General features: G+C 37.9%; 3 protein-coding genes across 3 annotated transcripts in view; all 3 read right to left on the bottom strand.

Annotated features, from left to right (window-relative positions):
- Window positions 1-6,314, bottom strand: part of LOC308618204 (keratin-associated protein 13-1-like) — a gene marked incomplete at both ends in the record, with an annotated part of 29,716 nt that extends 23,402 nt beyond the window's left edge. The window contains one exon of the mRNA XM_081235725.1: window positions 6,225-6,314. Coding sequence (XP_081091851.1) covers window positions 6,225-6,314 — 90 coding nt within the window. The remainder of the gene's footprint in view (window positions 1-6,224) is intronic.
- Window positions 6,315-13,618: 7,304 nt separating this feature from the next.
- LOC308617892 (keratin-associated protein 13-1-like) lies at window positions 13,619-14,122 on the bottom strand (the record flags this gene model as incomplete). The annotated part of the gene is made up of 1 exon (XM_081235323.1): window positions 13,619-14,122. The coding sequence occupies one exon, from the start codon at window positions 14,120-14,122 to the stop codon at window positions 13,619-13,621; it is 504 nt and encodes a 167-aa protein (XP_081091449.1).
- Window positions 14,123-21,002: 6,880 nt separating this feature from the next.
- Window positions 21,003-21,506, bottom strand: LOC308618196 (keratin-associated protein 13-1-like; the record flags this gene model as incomplete). Its single annotated transcript, XM_081235713.1, has 1 exon — window positions 21,003-21,506. The coding sequence occupies one exon, from the start codon at window positions 21,504-21,506 to the stop codon at window positions 21,003-21,005; it is 504 nt and encodes a 167-aa protein (XP_081091839.1).
- Between the last annotated feature and the right edge of the window lie 4,766 nt (window positions 21,507-26,272).

The following is a 26,272-nucleotide window of genomic DNA, read 5'->3' on the forward strand; positions in this document are numbered from 1 at the left end:
TGAAATTATATGTATATTTATAAAAACTTAGAAAATAACCATAAAAAATTAAGTAGTATCCAATTTTATGGTGAGATGCAACCAAAACAGACATAGGAGCAGTTCTAGAAGCTCATTTTCAGCTGCTTTGAGTTTGAGACTTGGGAAGGCATTAAGATGAAACACATGTCTTCTGAACCTGACCATTCTAGAGCTTCTAGAGCAGCCCATATATCTGTTTTGGTTTTATCTCACTTAGGTTTAGAGATAACCTCCTTACATACACTTAAGAGAAATGAATCAGACTAGAAACTCGTTGTTGAAATGCAAAATTCAGATAGTTTTGCCAACCAAAATGAGGCTAATTCAACTATAGTTAATGAAAGATCATAGGCATTTTTTTCTCAAGTTTACAAATATATACTAGTCCTTCATTTACTTTTTTTTTAATATGAACCAGAACATATGAACTAAATTATTTCCTTGTTTTCCTAATTCTGTCCTTCTGCACATAGTCAATTGTTCATGAGTGAATTCAGCTCTCCTCTGCTTCGGAGATTTATAGTCAGAGAAAGTTGTGCCTTCAATGAAATTCCAGGAAATTACCATATTAAGACACTTAAAATTCTGAAGACATTAGTTAAGACCTTGCACAGAGCTAGGATTTCAAAGCCCATTCACAGGGGGATATTGATCTTTTGTTTTAATCCCACAAATGGACAAGAGAACAAAATTAGAAAATAAACAGATAACAAACCACCACATTGTTTTTGGATTAAGGGATTTATTACATTTAATTCATGTGAATTTCATTTTGAGGAGAAAATCTATTGAAATAAATTCTATCACAAATGGTGACATTAGACTTTACATTTGGTTTATTGTTCAGTTTACTGCTGGCAATACATTTTTAAAAGGTGAGAAATCTGTAGATATAAGATAAAAATAAACTACAAAGTTTAAATAAAAAGAACTTTATATGGCTGTAAATTAACACCATTCATAAAAATTCAAACATCAAAGAAAAAAATGGATGAAAATTTGGAAATATTTTAAAATGTATAATGATGATATAACCCAGTAAAATTTGAGAGGTACAGCTGTTTAGAAGGAAAATTTTAGATTTTAAAGTATATGTAACAATTCAAGAAAGCTTGAAATCAATTATTTTAGTACTTTATATGAGGAACTTAGAAAAATAACAATTTAAACCAAAAGTAACTTTATGATAGAAATAAGAAAGGTAAGAACAGAAATCAATGAAATAGAAGTCAAATATAAAACAGAGAAGGCTTCCCTGTTGGCGCAGTGGTTGAGAGTCCGCCTGCTGATGCAGGGGACACGGGTTCGTGCCCTGGTCCTGGAAGATCCCCCATGCCGCGGAGAGGCTAGGCCCATGACAATGGCTGCTGAGCCTGCGCGTCCGGAGCCTGTGCTCTGCAATGGGAAAGGCCACAAAAGTGAGAGGCCCATGTACTGCAACAACAACAACAACAACAACAACAACAAAAAAGGTCAAAATTTAGATTTTGAGAAAATCAATTATTTTAATTTTTAAAAGAAACATCAGGGCTTCCCTGGTGGCGCAGTGGTTGAGAGTCCGCCTGCCAATGCAGGGGATACGGGTTCATGCCCCGGTCTGGGAAGATCCCACATGCCGTGGAGCGGCTGGGCCCGTGAGCCATGGCCGGTGAGCCTGAGCATCCGGAGCCTGTGCTCCACAACGGGAGAGGCCACAACAGTGAGAGGCCCACGTACCGCAAAAAAAAAAAAAAAAAAAAAAAAAAAAGAAACATCATATAAGAAAAGAAGTGACCAATAGCTTCACAAAATTTACATAATTATTTGGAAAAATATTTAGTTTTCTATATTCCAAAGCAGAATTAATTTTTTTTTTCATTTTTTCCAGTAAGCGAGGTAAATATCTTAGCCTTCCTCATTCTCCCTCTTTTCCAAACACTTCCTCAAAATAGCCCTGTTGGCAAACTTAAGAGTAACCACAGGATGAGCAGGGAGCAGAACTACTCTTAGACAAAGTGGAAAGTTAATCCATTTGTTTTCAAAGGGTATAGAATCTTAGTTCATAACCTCTGCACCAATCAAAGAGGCTCATGGCCTCATTCTTTACTAGTTTATTTTCATCTTTAATTCTACATTTGTATTAAAGTGAATGATGAGGGTTATCAGTTGAAAGAGACTTCCTAGGAACTCAGAACCTGGTCAACCCAGCTCCAGTCTTGTATTGAATATTCTGTACAGTGTAGGCTTCCAGAGGCAGCTTTTTTTTTTTTAAGAAAAAAACTTAATTATAAAATGGCATTTCCAAAATACGTGTGGTCTTTACTATGAAATATTGACTTGCAATTTTTTTGTTTGTGAGTCTGTATTCCTTAGATATGGATCCAATTCTTTCTGATATGAGAAGTGTTATTGATAGATTACAGTGCTTTTTCAACTGCACCCACTTCTGGAAATTGTCGATCAAATCAGGCAGGGTCAAATTAAATATTTTACAGAAAATTTTTGAGGATAAAATTTTTCTGTAAACGTTTTTAATTTTTATTTATTTATGAAGGATATTTTGAACTGATATAAGTTGACATTTTAAAATATTTTAAATCTTTAACTTTCTATTTGAGAATATCCATTAGGTTGTTGTTTTTAAATGTACATATCTCTTAAAATTCCCTATATATTTATTAGTTATAGCCATCTTTTTCTTAAATTATTCACAAATACATCATGGGCATTTTAGCCAACTAATTCTAATAAGTGTGTTAAATGTGAATTTCCTCTTATTGATTGTTATTCTTTTGATGGGGGTGGTAACACTTACATGCTTTCTGACTTTTTTTTGTAATGTTTTATTGCATGACAACATTGTATATAAAAGAACAGTGTATCATGTAGTATAAATATTTATATTTTTGTACACATATGATTATATAATTATGTAATTGATACACATATATACACACAAATATATATATGAAAATATTTTGATTTAATGTTTTCAAGAGAATGTAAGTCCTTTTTTCTGCATGTTAGATGGGTCAAGGGCTTATCAGTAATGTTCTAATAACTGAGTTAGGCAGGCACAGTCTCTAATTTTTTTAAAAAAAAATTAAATTAAATTAAATTTATTTTTTATACAGCAGGTTCTTATTAGTTACTCATTTTATACATATTAGTGTATATATGTCATCTAATTTTAATCAGCTTGATTGAAACTCTAGTTTGCCTATACTTTGACCAGGTATTCTGCCACTCCCTGATCTGAGCTCATTATTATATTTTATTTCAGCTGGGAGGGATATTGGCCCATAGTTTCAGACTGTTTTAGTTTGCCTTTGAAGTCATTTGAGTTTTGTACATTTTAGTTACTGTATTTTACAGTTTTTGCATTTTTCATTTTCATCTTTATATATTCAAGCACTCTGTCAAAATTCTTAAACTTGTCTTTAATTTCTTAAGAAAAATAACCACAATTATTTTTGTGTATATTTCTAATATGTTCATTATTTGGGTCTCCTGTACACTTGTTTGTACTCTATGTTGTCTCTTGTTCTTGTCTTGCTTTTTTTTTTGCAGTATTGATATTTTTTAATCAATTACTATAGGTAATTTGAGGTCGATTTGCAGAAGAATTTACTCTGGAGGTACCAAGCTGGGGTAAGATTACTAATATTGTCATATCATCAAGATTGGTGTAATTCAAAGGTTGACTTCAGTTCCTGTGAAACATATTCTGTTTGTATACCCTTAAAATTCTAGTGGAGTCTTTAAAATCCTATAATGTTTCAAAATCCTAGAATGTTTACCAATATCCCCAGTTCCTTACAATGCCATGGGGGTCTAATTCTGTTCATTCACACTATGAGCCCATTGACGTTTTTGGATTTAGTGGGCAACTCTAGGAAGAAATCAGCCCAAATACTAACGTTTCTTTTGACTTAAAACCTCTCCTAATTTTGATCTGCAGTTCTTAGCCTGGTAATACTCCAGTGTTTGTGCACAGATTATTTTATCCAGTTTTACTAGCATTCTAGTATGATTTGAACTACCCACTTTGATGTTGACAAAAGTTATACTTGGTAAATAATATCATGCTACACTTCTATATATAAGGATGGTTAGTAAAAATATTTATTTTACAATATATGCAAAATTATTTAGAATAGACAAGAAATCTGGTGTGAGAATTATCACTCGAAGTCTGTTCCAGTAAATTTAATAGGCGGATAAGAAACCTAGGATTAATGTCATTAATGTCATTCAAAACTCAAACTTCAAAATGATGGAGTAATGTGCAGCCATTAGAAATGCTATCTAAATCTATTTACCAAATGACTTAATTGTCCATTGTAAATTAATTGCTCAAATATTCCCTGAATATACCAGGTAACTTTATATCTCTCTGCTTTGTCCATTCCATTTTATTTTTCCAAACTTTTTCTATTCTATCCTATACTACTTCTGTTTTTGCTTTTCCTAGGAGGTTCCATCTTTTAGGAAAATTGTGAACATCAATTTCTCTGTAAGACTGGGATCTTTGGCCGGATCTTGAGTCCCTTTGAACTTCCATTGCCTCATGTTTAAAAAACAAACAAACAAACAAACAAACATGTAGCACACAAAATTTATGCTCCTCTGAGTGCTATTTAAAGTTCTAAAGAAATAATGACTTCAAAATCTCTTTGAACATTTATTTAGCTCAACACAAAGATAATGCCCTTTTATTATTAGATTTGTCTCATTTTCAAAATGTGTCCAACAGCAATGTACCATTTTCTGAAATCTGTGTCCTATAAAAAAGATTAGCACATGACTATAAAAAAATAAAAGTAAAGGATATCCATTTTTACTGACATAAAGTTTGTGGTTCTCAGCCATACATAGCCTGAGCCACTGGAAAGCATAGAGATAAAAACCCACACATCCTGAGTCAAAATTCTTCACATCAAGAATAATTGGCTTCCTTCTTACATGCTGTAAAAACATCACTTGCATGGAAAAGTACTTACTGAGATTCAAAAATTTGGTCACTTTTACCAATCAACTTTGGATGAACTTAATAGAAGTTATTTGAGCTTTATATTTAGTATTTTCTGAAAATCTACAGACACAAGTTAGATTTATATTTAATTTTTGTTTTATGTACGAACCTAACAATATATCTAAATTTTATTCTTTCTCTCTGCATTCCATACATATCCACTAACTTTTGTGCTTTTCTTCTCCTGTGAAGAGAGATGTAAGGACACATGATTTAAAGAAAAAGGCTTTTATAGCTCTTGAGATGTTTATTTATACTAAGTCTAATAATAATAACATATATGGATGGCAGAATAAATGTGTTTATTTACTTAAGATAATTAAATACTGTTAAATTTTGAAGGATATTTAATAATTGGGTGATTTCCATCACCAATGCTGGTATATGATTTAAAGTTTACATTTGCTACTTAGTTTTACAATCTACAAGACCCAATCTATAAGTTAGGTTGGGTGGCTGCAAAGTGAGTGAACAGCCAGTCTTTGGGGACCATGAAGAGGGTTGTTTCTTGTGAGAATAAAATAGTTGTCACTTGGGTCTTCCCTGGTGGCACAGTGGTTGTGAGTCCGCCTGCCGATGCAGGGGACATGGGTTCGTGCCCCGGTCCGGGAACATCCAACATGCTGCGAAGCAGCTGGGCCCGTGAACCATGGCCGCTGAGCCTGCACATCTGGAGCCTGTGCTGCACAACGGGAGAGGCCACAACAGTGAGAGGCCTGCATACCGCAAAAAAAAAAAAAAAAAAAAAAAAAAAAAGTTGTCATTCTATGAAAAGATCTGGACATTCAATAAATTGATCTTCAGAAGACAGATCCACAGATAGGCCGAAAATCAAAATAGGTTGGGTGGCAGAATCTGGATCCATAGCCCAAGGTAGGAGAGCCCCGGACTCTATAACCCAGGTGTCTGAAGCTACTAGATCCACAGCCCAGTGAGTAGCAGCTTCTGGGTCCAGAGCTCAGGATGAGCAGCCTCTGCTGGACCTAAAGCCCAGAGACCTAGCATATATTGTCTAGCAGGGATGGTAGAGAATGGAGGTCCTCAGACAGTAGCAGGATGTCTGGAAAGGACGGGACACCACACTGAATGCCTGGCACATTGTGGGCTCATAGCAGGTCTCCTGACACCTCCTGTAGAGAGAGGAGCCCAGCTGGCAGGTGCTGGGAGAGTAGAGGTCAGTGCTATAGACCAGGTTGCTGGAGGAGAAGGAGCCTGGGTAGTGCAGATGACTCCCAAGGGAGCTGGAGGAGAAGTTTCCAGAGCAGCAGTTGTAGGTCATGTTGACAGGGGATGTGAGATCAGCTGAATTAGACTGACAGTATTCTGTGGCATTAGACTGAGAATATTCTGTGGCATTTATATACTCTCAGAAATAGGTGTTTACAGCTACAAGATCACCATTCCTACATGTCTGCTCCCTCATTTGCATAGTATTACCTCAATCATCATTTCTGTAATTACAGCTGCATAGTTTCCTACACATTGTATTTATGGGTGCTGTAATAGTTTTGGTTACAACACAAAGCCAATAAACTAGTCATGTCACAAATGTTATGACCGTTTTATATTAATGACCATCCCATCACAGCCAAGAATGTCCCTCATTCCTGGAATATGCTGCATGTGTATCTGAGTCTGGCTTTGCTAGGGTATGCATTCCTTCTAAGGGTGGAGGTCAAAATGGTACCATCTTTCTTTCTTATTTGGTTAGAGGCATAGCTTTGGCCTTCTAAAAAGCCTTCTAAAGATTGAAACTACTTGTGACTATTCATTTTTTTCTCCAAAATTAATTTCCAAGTATTAAATATTAATGCAGAGATCTCATATCCAATGGAGAAGGCCCAGCAATGTTACAAATGGAATGGAGGAAAGCTACTAACAGAGAGAACCCTGGGTCTAAAGCCATTGGATCCACAGCTCAGGGAGTTGCAGCTGCTGAACCTAAAGCCCAGAGACCCAGGGTAAGTTTTCCAGCAGAGTGTGGGGGTCCTTGGGTGGTAGCAGGATGTCTGGCAGTGACTGGACACCACACAGGACGTCTGGCACCTGGTGGGCTCACAGCAGGTCTCCTGACTGTAGAAAGAGGAGTCCAGCTGGTAGGTGTTAGGAGAGCAGAGGTCAGTGTTGTAGACTAGGTTGCTGGGTTAGAAGGAGCCACAGGAGAAGCCTGGCTAGCACTGGTAACCCCCAAGGGAGTGGGAGGAGAAGTTTCCAGAGCAGCAATTGTAGGACATCATGATGGGAGATATGAGTTCAGCAGAATTACACTGAGAATATTCTGAGGTCTAAGGTCATCTTGTGGACTGGGTAATTATATACTCTTGTCAATGGTTCAGTACAGTACTGGTGCAATCCTTTCAAGTTTTTCACTCCTCTTCTGCATGTGTGTAATTCATTAATCATCTCTGTAATTGCAGTTGACTAGTTTCCTACCTATTGTATTTACTGGTGCCATGATTTATTATAACAAAAAGCCAATGACCATTCCTATACAGAAATTCTAGGACAATTTGTCAGTTATCTTCATCCTATTAAGGCCAGGAAAGCCCATTTTTTACTTCCTGGCCATGTCTCCATGTATATCTACTCCTGCTTTGCTCTGGGATTTCTTCTGTCACTTTTCTACCATGTCAAGTGATCAGTGGCATAACTTTGTTTTTTATAAGAATGCTTTTAATGATTGATTCTACTTGTCACTACTGATTCACATTCTTCAAATTTATTTTCCATCTATCACATATTATTATACTGTGCTCCTCATATCCAATGGAGGAAAGAAAAATAACACATAATGAGAAATGGCTAGAAACAGAAAGGAACCAGGCAAACGTTTAAACACAAAGTGACTCCAGAAGACTGAATTGGGATGGAACCACAGGAAGAAACTGATTTGGGGCATGTGAAGAGGGAGTGGGGATAATGATGGTAGTTTAAGAAACTGGGAGAAGGGATGAAGAGACAGGGATTTCAGATATCTCTTCTACTTGCTTTGAGACTATGGATCTAAATGCCAGAAAAAACACTTCAGAAATGAATGTAGGGCTTCCCTGGTGGCACAGTGGTTGGGAGACTGCCTGCTAAAGCAGGGGACGTGGGTTCGCACCCTGGTCTGGGAAGACCCTGCATGCCGTGGAGCAACTGGGTCCGTGAGCCACAATTACTGAGCCTGCGCATCTGGAGCCTGTGCTCTGCAACAAGAGAGGCCGCGATAGTGAGAGGCCCGCACACCACGATGAAGAGTGGCCCCCGCTTGCCACAACTAGAGAAAGCCCTCGCACAGAACCGAAGACCCAACACAGCCATAAATAAATAAATTAATTAATAATAAAAAAATGAATATATATATATATATATATATATATATTTTGCATTACGCGGGCCTCTCCCAGTTGTGGCCTCTCCCATTGTGGAGCACAGGCTCCGGACGCGCAGGCTCAGCGGCCATGGCTCACAGGCCCAGCCACTCCGTGGCATGTGGGATCCTCCCGGACGGGGGCATGAACCCGTGTCCCCTGCATCGGTAGGCGGACTCTCAACCACTGCACCACCAGGGAAGCCCTATTTTCATATATTTTAATTACCTCATAAAAATTTTAAAAGAACCTGGATTCTGCATCCTAGAACAACTCAGGCTTTTCTCTGCTCATATTATGCGTGATTTTTGTGCATTTTTCAAAGTCAGTTCCTTTTCTGTAATTTCTTTCAAAAATATAAAATATTTTCCCTTTGTCACCCCTGTTCTCCATTTTATTTTTTCTGTTGTATAATATAATAGCTGAGTGCTAATTTCCAGTGGGTTAATTATATCAGATAAATATGCACTGAAATAAACACAGAAATTCTTTAGGATGAAGGAAAATAATCTTAACAGGAAACATTAAATTTCAAGAAAGAAGAGACTATTTCCTAGTTGGATTTTCCAGAAAGCAGGCACTGAGACAGGAATGGAAGAACAAAAAGTTTCTAAGAGAGTAACACTTGTGAAAGAAAAAAAGCCATTCTATCACCTGGTTCAGTCATTGACAAGGAGCTGCCATGAGAAAAACCTGACCTTGGCTTGAAATCCAAGGCAGATTAAAAATAAGCCGACAGAGAAAGGCTGTCAGCTAACCTCACTTGTCACATCTGGATAGTTATTCCTTTTGTTTGTTTTTTCTTTTACTTTTTTTTTTTTTGCAATACGCGGGCTTCTCGCAGTTGTGGCACATCCCAATGCGCAGCACAGGCTCCGGAAGCACAGGCTCAGGGGCCATGGCTCATGGGCCCAACCGCTCCGCAGCATGTGGGATCTTCCTGGACCGGGGTACGAAACTGAGTTCCCTGCATCGGCAGGCGGATTCTCAACCACTGCACCGCCAGGGAAGCCCAGATATTCATTTTTTCAAGTGATGTGATGCGATTTCCAGTGCAGATCTGTACCTGTCACAGAACACCATTTTCAACTTGAGGGTCAACTTACTAGGAGAGAGATTCTCCATAGCTCTGGTTGGCTTCTCTTCCTGAGGGTAAATGTTCAAGGGTGACTGGGGGGGAAGAAACACAGACTCTCTCACTGCATTTGAAGTTGGAGCAAAGGTGGGTACTCATTATTTCCCTCCTTCACAATCCATTAGAAATTTGCTTCACCCTCAGCTACAGCTTCTATTTGTCTCAGTGGATTTCTTGGTGGTATTTGTCTCAGTGTATTTCTTGGTGGTATTACCTATGTCCTTTCCTAAGAAGTATGAACACTGATAACCATAAAATTTTCTTGCTATAGTTACTGCATATGACAAATCAAATCCTCAACTGGGCAGGAATTTTCAAGGGCCATCCAAGTAGATCGAATGAGATCCACACATACTCCCTCTTACCCTCATGCTGTAACAGTAACCCTACTAATTTCTCTAAACAGGATCATCTACCCTTGGATTAGATGGTAAATTTTTTTTCTTTTTTTTTTTTTTGCTGGTACCTGAAACAAGGAACTCACAGTGCTCAGACAGCAGTCATAATTGTAGTTCAATGAGACCCTTGATATGTCCACTAGAAAGTCTGTCTTTGATAAAAGGTGTTCTATCCTTGGAAATTCCAGTCGCAGAAATAGGAAACACAAAGTTCTTAAATGGGTCATTGGGGATGAGAGTAAGTGGATATTTGGGACCCAATCTTTGAGGACATTGCTTCCATCCTCCAAGCAAACTTCAGCTGTGCTGTCAGAGGGGCTAATTAATGCACTATCAGGCAGACAGCTTCAGGGTCCTGAGGGTTTTGATATAACTTGTGGATCCCACTACTTGGTGTCTCTACTATGAAGTGGATTTCCTGATTAGATGCTGCCTTGTGAGGAATTCCATGCTGGTGGATCAAGTTTTTCATTAGCTGCTGAATAATATTGCTGATGAGATAAGCACAAAAAGCAGAGGCTAACGCTGCATAGGTAGCTATGTGTTTGAGGATGAACCACTGATCCGTTTATGGCACAAGGGGGCCATGTTAACATGCAACCAAGTGACCGGTTGGTCTCCTTGAGGAATAGTGCTATACTGAGAGATTAGCATTAGCCTCGATTGCAGAGAGATTGAACATTATTAGTGGCATTATTATAAAAGATTTGTAAGGGGGAGCTGATGCTGTTGGATCCATTCATAGCCTCTCTGGTCACTTATTCACATGCTCATCTTGCCAGCATTGTAAGGATTACCGGCTAAGGCAATCTAGCTCGACAGACAGTCATTTTGTCAACTTGAGTTTTTAGTGGCTCTTCCATGATAGATGCATTCTGGTGGGTATTAAGAAGAAATACAGAGATCTTGACACTTCGGACCTACTTGCATATATCCATCCATATGTCTCTATACCAGATTTTATTGTCTGAATATTATATATTCTCCCTTCCAGGTTTTTAACTAGCTGGTCTGGTCAATTGCAACTGTCCAGGAATCTAGATGTATCATCAACTGGGACCACATTTCTCTTTTATACAAAGTGGATAACCAGGTGCTACACATATGATTCTACACATAGAGAAACTATTTTTTCTCATCATGGTGTTTAAAGGCATCCATGCAATGAGCCAATCCGTCTGCAAGCCTTGCTTGGGCTTTTCCCTTCCTCCTTCAGCTGGTCATTTGAGGCACCACATGTGACCACACATGTGATCTGAGAAAGAGGTGGTGGTGCAATGCTGGTCGGTGACATGGGGGTCTGGGCTTCTGCTCATGGAGCCTGCTTTCTTGTTCTGCTAGCGTTCATTCCTGTATGAGCTATTTCTGTCTTACAGTGGATTGCTACTGAGTCCACCAGACTTCATGACTTGGAAGGTTCAACAGAACGCATCTCACGATGGACAGCTACAGATGTATGATCACTTGTCCCAGTGTCAAATTTTGTATCTCTAGCAGGTCCAAGGCGTTTTCAAGGATCTGATTATCCAAAGATATGTTAATTTTCAACTACAGATTATAAGACCTTGTTCTACAACTTTATTTGCCTGCATTGTAATTTTCCCACCGAGGTGTGCCGTAAACTCCATATGGCAGTTTTATTTTATTTTATTTTTATTTTCTTCAATACCACAGATGCCACCAACAACCTATGGTCTGCCAGATTGTTTGACCCAACCAGTAGGGTTGCTTGCATCTGAGACTAGACCTACAGAATCTTTTCCTGCTCCTGGTCTAAAGGAAGCTTTGTATATAGGCGACAGAGGTACTTCTACTTAGGGTGTATCTTCGTTCCAGAGCCCCTTAAAGCCTAGCAGATGCTCTGCTACTTTATTTGTAGTAGGGGATTTAAGAGATTTAACTGTTTGTTACATATTTTATATTTTTTATATTATGCTATATATTTAATATGAATATATTTATATAAAAAAGGAAATATAATGACATACGATTTTACACAATATTTGACAAAAGTTTTATTTTATAAAGTATTTTTAAATGCTTAAATAAGTAGAAAATAGAATGAAAATGAGCAGGCAGAAAACTATTTTAACAGTATGAATAAGAGAAGATGAATCCTAAGATTAATGTGATCCAAAACTCAAGATATCCAAAACAATGAAGTGAAAGAGACCTATTATACCTCTCTAGCTGGTTTTCCATTAGTAATCCATACAAATTGTAACTTGATTTTCAATAATTTCCTGAACACAAGTACCTTTGTACCTCTCTGCTTTGATCATTTTATTTCACCTTCTCAGAATTCTCCTTATTCTCTCCCATGTTGCTTGCATCTTCACTTCTTATATTAGTCCTCATCTATCATATAGATAGATGGTTTTATTTGGTTTTATTGTAAGACTGGGACCTAGAGCGAGCCCTTAATGGGCTTTGAGTCTTCATTTCCTTCTGTGTAAAATAACTAGTTCATAAAATGTGTGTTTCTCATGATTCTTATAGCGATCTGAAAAATGATGAATAGGAAAATTCTTTGAAACTTGTTCTTTATCTCAGTATAAAGATACTGTCTTTTTGTTATTTGTTTTAGACTTATCAATATGTTGCCTAACTTAGCACTAGGCTGTTTTCTGAAATATGTGACCTATAAAATGTCAGATTGCTACATAAAACATAAAAACGAGGAGTGTGTAAATGTGTTTTGCAATATGAATGAAATAGTGACTTGGGATGGTTTGAAAGCCTTGTTTTTTCCAGCCATGTTTAATTTGGATCTTGGATCCAATAAGGTGAAACTCTACATCTCTTGAACCTAATTAATTCTCACCGAATATAATTGGCTTCCTCTTTACACCTGTGAAGAAATCAATTCCATACAAAGGTACTCAGTGAGATGAAGGGGTAAGGTTTTCTGCCACCCAACGTTGACTGAATCAAAGAAAGCTCTCTAAACTAATGTACAAAACTTCTCATATAACCTAAAATTTTTCCCCATTCAGTTGTATTTTCCAAATGGCTTGCTTTTCTCCTTCAGTCAGCAAACATCAAGGCCCCATATTCTTTGAAGAAAATGTGCTCTATGCCACTTCTGAGATTATTATTCACGTGAAGTTTATGCATGCAATGTAAGGATTTCAGAAAACAGAAGTTTTGAAGAAGAAAATGTTGAAACCCTCAAATAACTTAGTTCAAACCTATCAATATTAGATTTTCAAAGTTTGCTTTCAGCGGTATAGTAAACGTTAACTCAAAAGCAGCCTCCAAAGAAAGCAAAAGCCAAAAAAAAAAAGAAAAAGAAAAAACACGCTTAACTAGTTAAAACTCACAATAAACTTAGTAGCACATTTGCAAGCCAGATTGAATGAGTTTATTAGATTATATTCATTTAGGTTTTTATCCATTTTGTGAATAAAATGCATGAACAAGGATCACATTAATTCATTAACATTAATTCATTGCTTGTTAACATGAATTTCATTAATTGATTTAGTAATATATTTCATTCATTTTTCTAATTCCGTTAATTTTTTCCATAAACTTAATCATAAGTTCAGTAGACGTGGCAGACCGTTTTCTGGTCAGTATTTTACGAATGGAAAAAAGGTGAAGAAGAGTTGATCCTCCCGAAGATCATGAAGATGATAGAAGCTCTGTATAGAGGTTGGACACATTGCTCACATCTGAATGTTCCACAAGCTGATCAATAGAAGGCAGATCCACAGAGTGGTCTGTAACACAGTGATTGGCAACTCCTAGAGGCAAAGCAGGATGGACGGCAGAACCTGGATCTATGGCTCAGCCAAGGGAAGGCATAGACTTCATAAGCCAGGGGTCTGAAGCCATGGGATCCAAAGCCCAGTGTGTAGCAGCTTCTGGATCCATAGCCCAGGGAGCAGCCTCTACTGGACCGAGAGCCCAGAGACCCAGCATAAATTGTGCAGCAAGGACTGTAGATCATGGAGGTCCTTGGACGGTAGCAGGAGGTCTGGCAGCGACTGGATAGCCCACAGGATGTAAAGCACCTGCTGGGCTCGTAGAAGCCACTCCGGAGAGAGGAGCCCAGACGGCAGGAGAGGGGGGAGCAGCGGTCAGTGCTGTAGACCAGGTCGCCGAGGTAAGAAGAGCCACAGGAGGAGCTTGAGTAGCGCAGCTGGTCCCCAAGGGAGCAGGAGGAGAAGTTTCCTGAGCAGGGATAGTAGGACATGTTGAGAGGAGTTGTGAGTTCCAATGAGTGACAATGAGAAGATTCTGAGGTTTAATGTCACCCCCTGGACTGGGGTGTTTTTATACTCTTAGCCATGGGTGTGACATTCTACACAGTCACCTTTGTCATGCTTGTAAAGTCTCATCTCTGTATGTGTAATTCAATAATATTTTCTGTAATTGCAGATGAAAAATTCATTTCATCTCATATTCATGTGTGAACTCACCGTGTTGTTAAAACACTAAGCTAATGACCTGTTCCAAAGTCAGCAATTCTATGACGACATGCCTTTGATGCCATCTCATCGTGACCAGAAAATCCCCTTCTCTTCTCACTGGCCAAGATTCTTTGTTCATTTGACTGTATGTTGGCTGGGGGATGCTTAGCTCTAAGGGAAGGGATTAAGATGAATTAATTTTTTTTTTCCTGTGGAATAAAGGCACCCTATTTGCCACCAATGATTTTCTTTCCCTAACTTTATTTCATTGCCTAAAATTATTTTTATATATTTTATTATAAAATTACTTCTCAAATTCTTTAGAAAGAGAAAATAGATCAGGTAAATTGAATAAGAAATATGGTGGATCACAGAGATAAACCAGAACAAATGTTTAGAGGCAAAAATGACTAAAGAAGTCTACTTTGAAGCAGAGACTCAGGGGATGCCAATATGTGCACATGTGAAAAGACTCAGAGTCAAATATTTTAGAGGCAAGAGGAGATGAGTAGTGACTTTATGGGGTTTTCTATCTCTGTAGTTTAAATTAAAAAGTTCAGTATGAGAATAGTTTATGGCTTTTCATATATATATTGTCCCTTTTTTCATCTATATTTAAAATTTTGTAGAGGTCTTTCTTCTCTAGAACAACTCCCATCAAGCAATACCTTCTGAACATTTCTACCTTCAGATTCTTTCATATGATTTTCTTTTTCACTGTAAAACATAATTTTTATCTACTCTATCCCTTTAAGATTATTTTTCCACTGTAAAATATCCAAATATCTTCTTTTTATAGAGCTTTCCATAACAGGTAAACCTGAACTAAAATGAATATTGAAGGATTTTCTCAAATTAAAAAGACAATAATCTCAGAGGGAAAGTTGGAATTGCAGCAGGTGAAAAGAAGACTGAAATATGAGTGAATTATGTCTAAATACACATTCTACACAGCACTAATAAAGTGGTTCTTAATATATAAGAAGAAGTAAACAGTAATAAATTAAGAATGATCATTAAAATCTAAGATTTTGCTTAAAAATTAAAAGCCTGGAAAAAATAACAAAAGAGTAAAATTATAGCATTAAACCATTTTATTACTCCTCAAATGCATGAAAAGAGACAAAAAGAAACATAAACGATGGAATAAATAACAATAAAATAGTAAATATGTAGGTAGAAATCTGACTGTATCAATAATTAAGTTAAATATAATATGACAAACAGTCCATATAAAAGACTTAGAATATCAGACTGGAATGAAAATCAAAACTGTTTTCTACATAAAAGAGATTCTCTTAAATATGAGGAAAGAGAAGAGGAAACAGAAAAGATATATCTCGCAAAAGGAAGAAAAATGCTACATCTACTTTATTAATCTCAAAGTTTGCTATGTGTTAAGAAGTTTATTGTATATTAAGCAAGATATTTCTTAACAATCAATCTGTCGGACTACCAGGAGGATACACATTATTTCACTAGTTTTTTAAATGTTACACTAAGGCCACACCATCCAATAGAGTAGGCACTAGCCACATATATTAAATTCAATTTGCATACATTCAATTCAATTCAATTAAAATTCAGTTCCTCAGTCATATTCATCACATTTCAAGTGCACAACAGATTACACGTGGCTAATGGATACCAAATATTGGAAATTGCAGATAAAACATATTTTCACCATCAAAGAAAGTTCTATTGGGCAGTGCTGCCTTAAAGATCACAGCCGATTGTTGATTTCCTAATATAAATTCATATTTTTACTGTTTGCTGTACAATGCAAGGATGTTAGAAATCTTAAGGCCACTTATCCTTACCCCAATTCATGTATTATTATGTTAGTATTTTCATTTTATGTATGCTTATGCATACTGATAAATATTTGTCCCCATGTTTTTACAGGCAGTATTTGCTTAAATGTACCCAATATATATTTTTTATTTACTCTTTATTCCTTCCTACATCTTTTTGCTATAGGTGAGGATCGTTTGCTTTTGACTATGTACAACTTTTGACTATATATTTTTGTGCTGGAAGGCGAGTGACAAGTTCTCGAAGTTTTCAATTGTCTGAAAATATCTGTATTTCTATTTCCTATTTGAAACAGATACTCACTAGTCATGTATTCTAGTTTTAAATTTTTCTTTCGTCACAAATTTGAGGCTATTTAATTGTTTTCCTACCTTCCCCTTTCTATATGTTTAGAGTTCAGTTCTCAATTTTACTGTTGCTATTTGTGGGTGTGTGTGTGTGTGTGTGTGTGTGTGTGTGTGTGGTACGCAGGCCTCTCACTGTTGTGGCCTCGCCCGTGGCAGAGCACAGGCTCCGGATGCGCAGGCTCAGCGGCCATGCCTCACGGGCCCGTCCACTCCGCGGCATGTGGGATCTTCCGGGAGCGGGGCACGAACCCGTATCCCCTGCATCGGCAGGCGGACTCTCAACCACTGCGCCACCAGGGAAGCCCAGTTATTCCTTTTTTGAAGGGATGTGATGTGAGTTCCAGTGCAGATCTGTACCTGTCACAGTCCACCATTTTCACCTTGAGGGTCAACTTATCAGGAGAGAGATTCTCTGTAGCTCTGGTTGGCCTCTCTTCCTGAGGGGAAGTATGCAAGAGTGACAGGGTGGGATGAAATGTAGACTCTGTCACTGTATTTGAACTTGGAGCTGGGGTGGGTACTCATTATTTTCCTCCTTCACAATCTATTAGAAATTTGCTTCTCCCTCAGCTACCACTTCTATTTGTCTCAGTGGATTTCTTGGTGGTATTACCTATGCCCTTTCCTAAGAGGTATGAACACTGATAACCATACTCTTTTTTTTGCTATAGTTACTGCATATGACAAATCACATCCTCAACTGGGCAGGAATTTTCAAGGGCCATCTAAGTAGATCGACTGAGCTCCACACATACACCTTCTTACCCTCACTGTGTAACAGTAACCCTACTATTTTCTGCTAAACAGGATCATCTACCCTTGGATTAGATGGTAACTCTTTTTATTTATTTATTATTTTTGGCTTGCTGGTACCTGAAACAAGGAACTCAAAGTGCTCAGCCAGCAGTCATAATTGCAGTTCAATGATACCTTTGATAGGTCCATTAGAAAGTCTATCTTTGGGAACAGGTGTTCTATCCTTGGAAATTCCAGTTGCAGAAATAGGAAGCATAAAGTTCATAAATGGGTCACTGGGGAAGAGAGTAAGTGGATATTTGGGACCCAATCTTTGAGGACATTGTTTCCATGCTCCAAGCAAACTTCAGCTTTGCTGTCAGTGGGGCCATTTAATGCTCTATCCGGCAGAGAGCTTCAGGGTCCTGTGGTTTTTGACATAACTTGTGGATCCCACTTCTCGGTGTCTCTACTATGAAGTGGATTTCCTGATTAGATGCTGCCTTGTGAGGAATTCCATGCTGGTGGATCAAGTTTTTCATTAGCTCCTGAATAATATTGCTGCTGAGATAAGCACAAAAAGCAGAGGCTTACTCTGAATAGGTAGCTATGTGTTTGAGGATGAACCACTGATCTCTTCATGGCACAAGGGGGCCATGTTAACTTGCAACCAAGTGACCGGTTGGTCTCCTTGAGGAATAGTGCCATACTGGGAGTTCAGCATTAGCCTCCGTTGCTGAGAGATTGGACATTTGTAGTGTCATTCATTATACGAGATTTGTAAGTGGGAGCTTATGCTGTTGGACCCATTCATAGCCTCTCTGGTCACTTATTCACATGCTCATCTTGCCAGCATTGTGAGGACTTCTGGCAAAGGCAAGCTAGCTCGACTGACAGTCATTTTGTCAACTTGAGTTTTTAGTTGCTCTTCCATGATTGATGCATTCTGCTGGGAATTAAAGAAATACAGAGATCTTGACACTTTGGACCTAAATACATATATCCATCCATATGTCTCTATACCAGATTTTATTGTCTGAATATTATATATTCTCCCTTCCAGGTTTTTAACTAGCTGGTCTGGTCAGTTGCAACTGTCCAGGAATCTAGATGTATCATCAACTGGGACCACTTTTCTCTTTTCTACAAAGTGGATAACCAGGGGCTAGACATATGATTCGACACATAGAGAAACTATTTTTTTCTCAACATGGTGTTTAAAGGCATCCATGCAATGAGCCAATCCATCTGCAAGCCTTGCTTGGGCTTTTCCCTTCCTCGTTCAGCTGGTCATTTGAAGCACCAGATGTGACCACACATGTGATCTGAGAAAGAGGTGGTGGTGCAATGCTGGTCGGTGACATGGGGGTCTGGGCTTCTGCTCATGGAGCCTGCTTTCTTGTTCTGCTAGCGTTCATTCCTGTATGAGCTATTTCCGTCTTACAATGGATTGGTACTGAGTCCACCTGACTTCATGACTTGGAAGTTTCAACAGAACGCATCTCACGATGGACAGCTACAGATGCATGATCACTTGTCCCGATGTCAAATTTTGTATCTCTAGCAGGTCCAAGTCGTTTCCAAGGATCTGAATATCCAAAGATATGTTAATTTTCAACTACAGATTATAAGACCTTGTTCTACAACTTTATTTGCCTGCATTGTGATTTTCCCACCGAGGTGTGCCGTAAACTCCATATGGCAGTTTTATTTTATTTTATTTTTATTTTCTTCAATACCACAGATGCCACCAACACCCTATGGTCTGCCAGATTGTTTGACCCAACCAGTAGGGTTGCTTGCATCTGAGACTAGACCTACAGAATCTTTTCCTGCTCCTGGTCTAAAGGAAGCTTTGTATCTAGGCGACAGAGGTACTTCTACTTAGGGAGTATGTTCGTTCCAGAACCCCTTAAAGCCTAGCAGATGCTCTGCTACTTTATTTGTAGTAGGGGATTTAAGAGATTTAACTGTTTGTTACATATTTTATATTTTTTATATTATGCTATATATTTAATATGAATATATTTATATAAAAAAGGAAATATAATGACATACGATTTTACACAATATTTGACAAAAGTTTTATTTTATAAAGTATTTTTAAATGCTTAAATAAGTAGAAAATAGAATGAAAATGAGCAGGCAGAAAACTATTTTAACAGTATGAATAAGAGAAGATGAATCCTAAGATTAATGTGATCCAAAACTCAAGATATCCAAAACAATGAAGTGAAAGAGACCTATTATACCTCTCTAGCTGGTTTTCCATTAGTAATCCATACAAATTGTAACTTGATTTTCAATAATTTCCTGAACACAAGTACCTTTGTACCTCTCTGCTTTGATCATTTTATTTCACCTTCTCAGAATTCTCCTTATTCTCTCCCATGTTGCTTGCATCTTCACTTCTTATATTAGTCCTCATCTATCATATAGATAGATGGTTTTATTTGGTTTTATTGTAAGACTGGGACCTAGAGCGAGCCCTTAATGGGCTTTGAGTCTTCATTTCCTTCTGTGTAAAATAACTAGTTCATAAAATGTGTGTTTCTCATGATTCTTATAGCGATCTGAAAAATGATGAATAGGAAAATTCTTTGAAACTTGTTCTTTATCTCAGTATAAAGATACTGTCTTTTTGTTATTTGTTTTAGACTTATCAATATGATGCCTAACTTAGCACTAGGCTGTTTTTTGAAATATGTGACCTATAAAATGTCAGATTGCTACATAAAACATAAAAACGAGGAGTGTGTAAATGTGTTTTGCAATATGAATGAAATAGTGACTTGGGATGGTTTGAAAGCCTTGTTTTTTCCAGCCATGTTTAATTTGGATCTTGGATCCAATAAGGTGAAACTCTACATCTCTTGAACCTAATTAATTCTCACCGAATATAATTGGCTTCCTCTTTACACCTGTGAAAAAATCAATTCCATACAAAGGTACTCAGTGAGATGAAGGGGTAAGGTTTTCTGCCACCCAACGTTGACTGAATCAAAGAAAGCTCTCTAAACTAATGTACAAAACTTCTCATATAACCTAAAATTTTTCCCCATTCAGTTGTATTTTCCAAATGGCTTGCTTTTCTCCTTCAGTCAGCAAACATCAAGGCCCCATATTCTTTGAAGAAAATGTGCTCTATGCCACTTCTGAGATTATTATTCACGTGAAGTTTATGCATGCAATGTAAGGATTTCAGAAAACAGAAGTTTTGAAGAAGAAAATGTTGAAACCCTCAAATAACTTAGTTCAAACCTATCAATATTAGATTTTCAAAGTTTGCTTTCAGCGGTATAGTAAACGTTAACTCAAAAGCAGCCTCCAAAGAAAGCAAAAGCCAAAAAAAAAAAAAAAAGAAAAAACACGCTTAACTAGTTAAAACTCACAATAAACTTAGTAGCACATTTGCAAGCCAGATTGAATGAGTTTATTAGATTATATTCATTTAGGTTTTTATCCATTTTGTGAATAAAATGCATGAACAAGGATCACATTAATTCATTAACATTAATTCATTGCTTGTTAACATGAATTTCATTAATTGATTTAGTAATATATTTCATTCATTTTTCTAATTCCGTTAATTTTTTCCATAAACTTAATCATAAGTTCAGTAGACGTGGCAGACAGTTTTCTGGTCAGTATTTTACGAATGGAAAAAAGGTGAAGAAGAGTTGATCCTCCCGAAGATCATGAAGATGATAGAAGCTCTGTATAGAGGTTGGACACATTGCTCACATCTGAATGTTCCACAAGCTGATCAATAGAAGGCAGATCCACAGAGTGGTCTGTAACACAGTGATTGGCAACTCCTAGAGGCAAAGCAGGATGGACGGCAGAACCTGGATCTATGGCTCAGCCAAGGGAAGGCATAGACTTCATAAGCCAGGGGTCTGAAGCCATGGGATCCAAAGCCCAGTGTGTAGCAGCTTCTGGATCCATAGCCCAGGGAGCAGCCTCTACTGGACCGAGAGCCCAGAGACCCAGCATAAATTGTGCAGCAAGGACTGTAGATCATGGAGGTCCTTGGACGGTAGCAGGAGGTCTGGCAGCGACTGGATAGCCCACAGGATGTAAAGCACCTGCTGGGCTCGTAGAAGCCACTCCGGAGAGAGGAGCCCAGACGGCAGGAGAGGGGGGAGCAGCGGTCAGTGCTGTAGACCAGGTCGCCGAGGTAAGAAGAGCCACAGGAGGAGCTTGAGTAGCGCAGCTGGTCCCCAAGGGAGCAGGAGGAGAAGTTTCCTGAGCAGGGATAGTAGGACATGTTGAGAGGAGTTGTGAGTTCCAATGAGTGACAATGAGAAGATTCTGAGGTTTAATGTCACCCCCTGGACTGGGGTGTTTTTATACTCTTAGCCATGGGTGTGACATTCTACACAGTCACCTTTGTCATGCTTGTAAAGTCTCATCTCTGTATGTGTAATTCAATAATATTTTCTGTAATTGCAGATGAAAAATTCATTTCATCTCATATTCATGTGTGAACTCACCGTGTTGTTAAAACACTAAGCTAATGACCTGTTCCAAAGTCAGCAATTCTATGACGACATGCCTTTGATGCCATCTCATCGTGACCAGAAAATCCCCTTCTCTTCTCACTGGCCAAGATTCTTTGTTCATTTGACTGTATGTTGGCTGGGGGATGCTTAGCTCTAAGGGAAGGGATTAAGATGAATTAATTTTTTTTTCCTGTGGAATAAAGGCACCCTATTTGCTACCAATGATTTTCTTTCCCTAACTTTATTTCATTGCCTAAAATTATTTTTATATATTTTATTATAAAATTACTTCTCAAATTCTTTAGAAAGAGAAAATAGATCAGGTAAATTGAATAAGAAATATGGTGGATCACAGAGATAAACCAGAACAAATGTTTAGAGGCAAAAATGACTAAAGAAGTCTACTTTGAAGCAGAGACTCAGGGGATGCCAATATGTGCACATGTGAAAAGACTCAGAGTCAAATATTTTAGAGGCAAGAGGAGATGAGTAGTGACTTTATGGGGTTTTCTATCTCTGTAGTTTAAATTAAAAAGTTCAGTATGAGAATAGTTTATGGCTTTTCATATATATATTGTCCCTTTTTTCATCTATATTTAAAATTTTGTAGAGGTCTTTCTTCTCTAGAACAACTCCCATCAAGCAATACCTTCTGAACATTTCTACCTTCAGATTCTTTCATATGATTTTCTTTTTCACTGTAAAACATAATTTTTATCTACTCTATCCCTTTAAGATTATTTTTCCACTGTAAAATATCCAAATATCTTCTTTTTATAGAGCTTTCCATAACAGGTAAACCTGAACTAAAATGAATATTGAAGGATTTTCTCAAATTAAAAAGACAATAATCTCAGAGGGAAAGTTGGAATTGCAGCAGGTGAAAAGAAGACTGAAATATGAGTGAATTATGTCTAAATACACATTCTACACAGCACTAATAAAGTGGTTCTTAATATATAAGAAGAAGTAAACAGTAATAAATTAAGAATGATCATTAAAATCTAAGATTTTGCTTAAAAATTAAAAGCCTGGAAAAAATAACAAAAGAGTAAAATTATAGCATTAAACCATTTTATTACTCCTCAAATGCATGAAAAGAGACAAAAAGAAACATAAACGATGGAATAAATAACAATAAAATAGTAAATATGTAGGTAGAAATCTGACTGTATCAATAATTAAGTTAAATATAATATGACAAACAGTCCATATAAAAGACTTAGAATATCAGACTGGAATGAAAATCAAAACTGTTTTCTACATAAAAGAGATTCTCTTAAATATGAGGAAAGAGAAGAGGAAACAGAAAAGATATATCTCGCAAAAGGAAGAAAAATGCTACATCTACTTTATTAATCTCAAAGTTTGCTATGTGTTAAGAAGTTTATTGTATATTAAGCAAGATATTTCTTAACAATCAATCTGTCGGACTACCAGGAGGATACACATTATTTCACTAGTTTTTTAAATGTTACACTAAGGCCACACCATCCAATAGAGTAGGCACTAGCCACATATATTAAATTCAATTTGCATACATTCAATTCAATTCAATTAAAATTCAGTTCCTCAGTCATATTCATCACATTTCAAGTGCACAACAGATTACACGTGGCTAATGGATACCAAATATTGGAAATTGCAGATAAAACATATTTTCACCATCAAAGAAAGTTCTATTGGGCAGTGCTGCCTTAAAGATCACAGCCGATTGTTGATTTCCTAATATAAATTCATATTTTTACTGTTTGCTGTACAATGCAAGGATGTTAGAAATCTTAAGGCCACTTATCCTTACCCCAATTCATGTATTATTATGTTAGTATTTTCATTTTATGTATGCTTATGCATACTGATAAATATTTGTCCCCATGTTTTTACAGGCAGTATTTGCTTAAATGTACCCAATATATATTTTTTATTTACTCTTTATTCCTTCCTACATCTTTTTGCTATAGGTGAGGATCGTTTGCTTTTGACTATGTACAACTTTTGACTATATATTTTTGTGCTGGAAGGCGAGTGACAAGTTCTCGAAGTTTTCAATTGTCTGAAAATATCTGTATTTCTATTTCCTATTTGAAACAGATACTCACTAGTCATGTATTCTAGTTTTAAATTTTTCTTTCGTCACAAATTTGAGGCTATTTAATTGTTTTCCTACCTTCCCCTTTCTATATGTTTAGAGTTCAGTTCTCAATTTTACTGTTGCTATTTGTGGGTGTGTGTGTGTGTGTGTGTGTGTGTGTGTGTGTGGTACGCAGGCCTCTCACTGTTGTGGCCTCGCCCGTGGCGGAGCACAGGCTCCGGATGCGCAGGCTCAGCGGCCATGCCTCACGGGCCCGTCCACTCCGCGGCATGTGGGATCTTCCGGGAGCGGGGCACGAACCCGTATCCCCTGCATCGGCAGGCGGACTCTCAACCACTGCGCCACCAGGGAAGCCCAGTTATTCCTTTTTTGAAGGGATGTGATGTGAGTTCCAGTGCAGATCTGTACCTGTCACAGTCCACCATTTTCACCTTGAGGGTCAACTTATCAGGAGAGAGATTCTCTGTAGCTCTGGTTGGCCTCTCTTCCTGAGGGGAAGTATGCAAGAGTGACAGGGTGGGATGAAATGTAGACTCTGTCACTGTATTTGAACTTGGAGCTGGGGTGGGTACTCATTATTTTCCTCCTTCACAATCTATTAGAAATTTGCTTCTCCCTCAGCTACCACTTCTATTTGTCTCAGTGGATTTCTTGGTGGTATTACCTATGCCCTTTCCTAAGAGGTATGAACACTGATAACCATACTCTTTTTTTTGCTATAGTTACTGCATATGACAAATCACATCCTCAACTGGGCAGGAATTTTCAAGGGCCATCTAAGTAGATCGACTGAGCTCCACACATACACCTTCTTACCCTCACTGTGTAACAGTAACCCTACTATTTTCTGCTAAACAGGATCATCTACCCTTGGATTAGATGGTAACTCTTTTTATTTATTTATTATTTTTGGCTTGCTGGTACCTGAAACAAGGAACTCAAAGTGCTCAGCCAGCAGTCATAATTGCAGTTCAATGATACCTTTGATAGGTCCATTAGAAAGTCTATCTTTGGGAACAGGTGTTCTATCCTTGGAAATTCCAGTTGCAGAAATAGGAAGCATAAAGTTCATAAATGGGTCACTGGGGAAGAGAGTAAGTGGATATTTGGGACCCAATCTTTGAGGACATTGTTTCCATGCTCCAAGCAAACTTCAGCTTTGCTGTCAGTGGGGCCATTTAATGCTCTATCCGGCAGAGAGCTTCAGGGTCCTGTGGTTTTTGACATAACTTGTGGATCCCACTTCTCGGTGTCTCTACTATGAAGTGGATTTCCTGATTAGATGCTGCCTTGTGAGGAATTCCATGCTGGTGGATCAAGTTTTTCATTAGCTCCTGAATAATATTGCTGCTGAGATAAGCACAAAAAGCAGAGGCTTACTCTGAATAGGTAGCTATGTGTTTGAGGATGAACCACTGATCTCTTCATGGCACAAGGGGGCCATGTTAACTTGCAACCAAGTGACCGGTTGGTCTCCTTGAGGAATAGTGCCATACTGGGAGTTCAGCATTAGCCTCCGTTGCTGAGAGATTGGACATTTGTAGTGTCATTCATTATACGAGATTTGTAAGTGGGAGCTTATGCTGTTGGACCCATTCATAGCCTCTCTGGTCACTTATTCACATGCTCATCTTGCCAGCATTGTGAGGACTTCTGGCAAAGGCAAGCTAGCTCGACTGACAGTCATTTTGTCAACTTGAGTTTTTAGTTGCTCTTCCATGATTGATGCATTCTGCTGGGAATTAAAGAAATACAGAGATCTTGACACTTTGGACCTAAATACATATATCCATCCATATGTCTCTATACCAGATTTTATTGTCTGAATATTATATATTCTCCCTTCCAGGTTTTTAACTAGCTGGTCTGGTCAGTTGCAACTGTCCAGGAATCTAGATGTATCATCAACTGGGACCACTTTTCTCTTTTCTACAAAGTGGATAACCAGGGGCTAGACATATGATTCGACACATAGAGAAACTATTTTTTTCTCAACATGGTGTTTAAAGGCATCCATGCAATGAGCCAATCCATCTGCAAGCCTTGCTTGGGCTTTTCCCTTCCTCGTTCAGCTGGTCATTTGAAGCACCAGATGTGACCACACATGTGATCTGAGAAAGAGGTGGTGGTGCAATGCTGGTCGGTGACATGGGGGTCTGGGCTTCTGCTCATGGAGCCTGCTTTCTTGTTCTGCTAGCGTTCATTCCTGTATGAGCTATTTCCGTCTTACAATGGATTGGTACTGAGTCCACCTGACTTCATGACTTGGAAGTTTCAACAGAACGCATCTCACGATGGACAGCTACAGATGCATGATCACTTGTCCCGATGTCAAATTTTGTATCTCTAGCAGGTCCAAGTCGTTTCCAAGGATCTGAATATCCAAAGATATGTTAATTTTCAACTACAGATTATAAGACCTTGTTCTACAACTTTATT

This window comes from Mesoplodon bidens, assembly GCF_964165515.1.
Source record: "Mesoplodon bidens genome assembly, chromosome: 5".
Classification (NCBI taxonomy): Eukaryota; Metazoa; Chordata; class Mammalia; order Artiodactyla; family Ziphiidae; genus Mesoplodon; species Mesoplodon bidens.